At 35.1% G+C, this 5,306-nt stretch overlaps 1 protein-coding gene across 1 annotated transcript; it reads right to left on the reverse strand.

Moving 5' to 3' along the window:
- Positions 1 to 1,773: 1,773 nt before the first annotated feature.
- Positions 1,774 to 2,909, reverse strand: LOC139841815 (glucan endo-1,3-beta-glucosidase-like). The gene is made up of 4 exons (XM_071832012.1): positions 2,846 to 2,909; positions 2,318 to 2,361; positions 1,924 to 2,158; positions 1,774 to 1,805 (listed from the first exon to the last, which is right to left on the reverse strand). Exons 1-4 carry the CDS (start codon positions 2,907 to 2,909, stop codon positions 1,774 to 1,776), a joined length of 375 nt encoding a protein of 124 aa, XP_071688113.1.
- Positions 2,910 to 5,306: the final 2,397 nt, after the last annotated feature.

The following is a 5,306-nucleotide window of genomic DNA, read 5'->3' on the forward strand; positions in this document are numbered from 1 at the left end:
ACTATATATGGAAGAAGAAGGTGATCTGGCTGATAAAGGGCAATACCAAAGAATAGTGGGAGAATTAATCTATCTTGCTCACACTCGACCTGATATAGCACATGCAGTTGGAGTTGTGAGTCAATTCATGCACCAACCACAGATTCATCACATGGAGGCTGTAATGAGAATTCTCAGATATTTGAAGAAAACAGCAGACCATGGAGTTGTTTTTAAGAGGCATGGGCACCTGAAGACCAAAATATATATAGATGCAAGTTGGGGTGGAGAAAAAGGGGACAGAAAATCTACATCCGGATTCTTCACACTTATCGGGGGTAACTTGGTTGCATGGAGAAGTAAGAAACAAAAGGTTGTTAGCCTTTCAAGTGCAGAATCCGAATTCAGAGGAATAGCAAAAGGGGTAGTGGAGGCCCTATGGATCAAAAAGCTACTGACAGAGATTGGTTTCCCACCACAAGAAGCTATTCAAATCTTGTGTGACAATGAAGCAGCAATCGCTATTTCGGAGAACCCTGTTCAACATGATCGAACTAAGCATGTTGAAATCGATCGACATTTTATCAGACAAAAATTAGATGACGAAATCATTTCTCTTCCATCAATCAGAACAGAAGATCAGCTAGCTGACATCCTCACCAAATCTGTCAATGGGAGACTCTTCAGCGAAGTACTTGGCAAGTTGAATATTGGAAACCCCACTATTCAACTTGAGGGGGAATGTTAGAATGTAGCATCAAAAGTCAACAAGGTCAAATTACCTTTTTAAGTAATTTGACTTTAGGATCAGAAGCTGCAAACTTCATCATCTCCCAAATTAGTAATTCACAAGAAGACATCACAGCTGGACCAACGGATACAAATCTGACCACAAAACAGCATCTTTTCCTTTTATACAAAAGTGGTTCCAAAAAGTGTTATGGAGCCTACTTAAAGTAGAAATAGCTGTTGTAGACGGAGCCTACTTAAAGTAGAAATAGCTGTTGTAGTTTAGGTGTTTATAAACACTCATAGCAGCATGTAAAAAAAATCAATTCAATTTGTATCAATTACTAAAAATCAATACAAAGATCAGTTTCATTCTAAGTATCAAATTCTCAATTATTATCAAAAACAATCGACTTCTCAAATCAACTCTACAATTAGACCCACTCCCTTTTTTCATCATTTTCCGGCGATGTTTGGTTCTTTATTTCCTTCTGTCGCGCTCCGTTGTGTGTCGCTGCTCTTCCTTCTTAACGCTACCTCTTTTGTGGGTCTGTTATGGCGGTGCTTCGGTTTTTTTGGTTGCCGCTCGTGGGACTCAAGGATGCTTTTCCGGCATCCATTTGTTACTTACTTTCAACCCCCGGTGGCAACATTCATGAGTTGACCGGGTTTACTCGCCAAGTTTGTTTTTGACGGTTTATGAGAACGAGATGAGATTACTATTTAATCACCTTCTTAAGGTTAAAATATGTTTTGCGTGAATACTTTTTGCATTGTTTTTACACTTGATAAAATAAAACTTGTTTACTACTAATATGAATCATTCTAAAAGGTTGTATATTTTGTGAAGACTTCATGACAAATTTCAATTTATAACTTACAATATGTTGTTTAGTAACGATCAGATCGTATTTGTAATAAGAATGGGCTATGATAAATATGCATATATGGTCAATTATACCATTTCAGTAAACATAGATATAGATATTTTTCATGGATTATTATTAAACCTTATGAAATCCAATATTGATGAATCACAAGGTAGCTAAACAAATGAAAAAACTTCTAGTTATAGGGATACTTGCAATCACCGTAGCCTGAAAAAAAAAAAAAAAAAAAAAAAAAAAAAAAAAAAAAATAAGAAACATCACCGTTCATCAGATCATCAAAAAAGCAGTGATTGAGTTTATAACATATATCGACTTTAACACATACTTGGGTCATTAATAGCAACGATTGCGGATTTCGTGAAGTCACAATCCCAAGGATGTCTTCCGTTTGCTTGGTAGTACAAATTCATAACTACCGAAGCGTGATTGATGAGTGTTTGTGGTTCAAAACACGCTCCTCCTGGATTAATAATATTACACTCCACGAACTTGCAAGCGAACACAATGTCCTGTTTTAATTCCATTTCTGAAGCCGATGGCTTCGCTACACACCAAAATCCCTAAAACATTGAATTTATTCATGAGTAAATAAATTTTTTAATAACGTAAGGGATTGTTTGTATTTGCAATATCTTCAAAGTCTTTATTTTCAATTGTTATTTTCTTACTTTTATTGATTAAATGAAATGATTGAATGTAATATAGCTTGTTATTTGTACCTGCCCTTCTTCTGCCTGTACTTTAGCAGGTTTTAGTATTCCACCTACAAAATCCAATTAACGTATATTAGTCGCGAAGCTATATTTTTTTTTTATTACTGGTGGTACAAAATAATAAACATATAGTATAGTGTCTAAAATCAGTATATGTCATAGGATAGAACTAAAAACATATCAACAATTAATAGATAGCATGCCTACATTATATTGTACCATAATAATCAAAACTACACATTTTAAGAAATCGTGATTTAATCACTAAACTATTTTGGGATGGTTCAGTGATGTAATAGGAGAAATTCAATTTGTGAACGAAATCCTAAACAACCAATTAACTGAAAAAATGATTGTGAAGAAATATATATATCAAGTTTGAAATGGGTAGGGAGTTACATAACTGAAGCATGTACGAGGTTGTCATGTAATTGACAAACCTTACTACTTGTTTTAAAAAAATGAATAATAATGTTCTCGGGATGGTTTGTAAACTTGAATAAAAGTGCATTTAAAAAAAACGATAAAATATACCTGAGAAAATAACAAAGTATAAGATGAGAACTGTACGGAAGGTGAGTGGAGATATGGTGGCCATGGTAGTTTGCGATGATGGTTATGAGGATGCAAATGGATGTTTTGTTTGTTGCCTTTATAGATTTTAAAATCTGAATCTGAATTTATAATTATAATAAATTAATATTATCTGATGTGAACATTAATTAGTGGTAGTATTTTATGTTGTGTAATTATTCATCTTTTCTTGCAAATGTAGTAATGTTTTTGTTCTTTTCAGGATTTTAGATACAAGCTTATTCATGCTGGTTATGAAAATCCAAAATTTGTTTTATTGTAAAATTAGACACAATTGTATATGATGGCAATGTATTAAGTATTTGGTATATTGATTTTTTTTGTTAGAGGTAGAATTAATTTTACGTGTCTGGTAATCATTGATTATTTAAGAAAGGTGTAACGTGTAAGCGATTAATTTTAATCAACTTATCATGTAATGGCTGAACGATATGTTTTTACTTTATTATTTATATATAGAATAGATATAGAAGAAAACACAAAAATTTATAATAATAAAAAAAAAACACTAGTAAAAATGGAAGAAATTTAGTACAAGGAGAAAATTGATGAAGTTTTTAAGCATAACACTAGTGAGTAGTGACGAGTATAGAGCCAAACAATGAAACAATCAAAAATACAAGTAAAGCTCAACAATTTAAAAGAAAAAATATGTAAATACGGAGTAAAGATATAAAAAAATATTAATATAAAGATAGAAACATACTTTCGGGTTAAGTATCAATGAAGCGTTTCGTGGAAAATGTAATCAAGCGTTAACTAAAGTGGGAATGTATTTTTGGCAAGCTTTGGAATGGACATGTGGAAATATTATTTGGCGAAACTGAAACCAAAAGATTTTCTCAAATAAATGTTGGAGCGGACCGTTAAAGCTAACGGAAATACAATTGAGATCGTTTGAATGGATTAGTACGCGTTTTAAAGACAAGAAGTTTGATTGACTACAATGGATTTCCAATCCCTTAGCTTATTATATTTGATTTAGAATAGTTGGTGTTGCATATGAAGATTTCCAGCCTACAATCTAGAAGCCCACCTTCTAGATATTCAAAGTAGGCAACCTTGACAACTCATATAGAAGTGGCAAAGTTGATGACGATGACGGCCGCCAACCTTCTCCGTTCACACCATTCCACCGCCATAGAATTTTTACTATAAATAGAGATGCAAACCTCAGTTGTAAATTATCCTAAATCACTCAGAGAAGTGTAATCACAACCTAGAGAGTGTGTGTGAGTTTTGAGAGTTTTTTTTGTAAGAGTTTTGTAATACTCTGTAAATCTATTCTTGTGAGTAATAGAGTTATTTTTCTCTCAAATTTATATCTCCCAACGTCCAGGCGATCCCCTCTTCCTAACAAGTGGTATCAGAGCCAGGTTAGAGACGTTGATTGAGTTTTTGGGTCTTCTGAAGTTTTCTCAAAATTCAATTTTGAGTGTACCATTGGATTCATCTCGTCGAACTGAGTCCAACGCAAAAAACGGCGACTTAAACGGAGTTATAACAAGCCCAGAAAACGCGGTCAAAGTTTGGTCAACTCACCGGAATCTCGCCGGAGAAGACGACCGGTGCCGGAATTTTCGCCAGAGAAGACGATCACTGTAGCAATTCACTGTAGCAGCGGCGGCACTGTAGCAGTATTGTAGCAATACTGTAGCGGTACTGTAGCAATTCTGAAATTTTACAATTTGGTCCCTGAAATTTTCAGAATTTCATTTTTGATCCCTGAAGTTTATAAAAATTATAATTTTGCCCGGTAAGTGGAATTTAAGCCGCGAAGCATCTATTCCACCATTTTCAACCGTTCCGGACGTAACGGTGATCTCTGTTTTCTACAATTCAACCCCGTTTGTGTTGAAAAATTATTTTTAAGGTGATAATGTTCACAGAAGAGTCAACATCATCTTCCGGAGCTATGATTATGCTCACAGCAACAAACTACACGTTGTGGAAACCACGGATGGAAGATCTCCTCAGCTGTAAGGATTTGTTCGATCCTATTGAATTGAAGGGTATAAACCCTGATTCTGCCAAAGAGAAAGAGTGGAAGAAATCAAACCGAAAAACTATTGGTCAGATCCGTCAATGGATTGATCATAGTGTCTTCCACCATGTTGCACAAGATACAGACGCATATGTCCTCTGGAAAAAGTTGGAGGACATGTACCAGGCCAAGACTGCTCGGAATAAAGCCCTGCTAATGAGGCGTTTAGTCAACATGAAGCTCAAAAGTGGAACTTCAGTTGCCGAGCATACGAGTGAGTTTCAGAACTTGGTCAACCAGTTATCGTCTGTAGAGATGCCGCTTGGCGATGAAGTTCAGGCGCTACTGCTACTTAGTTCCCTTCCCGATAGTTGGGAAACGCTGGTAGTAACACTCAGCAACTCAGCACCGAATGGC

This window comes from Rutidosis leptorrhynchoides, chromosome 4 (genome assembly GCF_046630445.1).
Source record: "Rutidosis leptorrhynchoides isolate AG116_Rl617_1_P2 chromosome 4, CSIRO_AGI_Rlap_v1, whole genome shotgun sequence".
Classification (NCBI taxonomy): domain Eukaryota; kingdom Viridiplantae; phylum Streptophyta; class Magnoliopsida; order Asterales; family Asteraceae; genus Rutidosis; species Rutidosis leptorrhynchoides.

Bases quoted from the DNA above. Each gene is read 5' to 3' on its own strand.
- LOC139841815 (XM_071832012.1), bottom strand. From the start codon at position 2,909: ATGGCCACCATATCTCCACTCACCTTCCGTACAGTTCTCATCTTATAC. The intron at 2,362-2,845 runs GTATATTTTATC...TGGATTTTGTAG, and splicing joins ATACTTTGTTATTTTCTCAG to GTGGAATACTAAAACCTGCT. The intron at 1,806-1,923 runs GTATGTGTTAAA...TTTTTTTTTCAG, and splicing joins CGTTGCTATTAATGACCCAA to GCTACGGTGATTGCAAGTAT.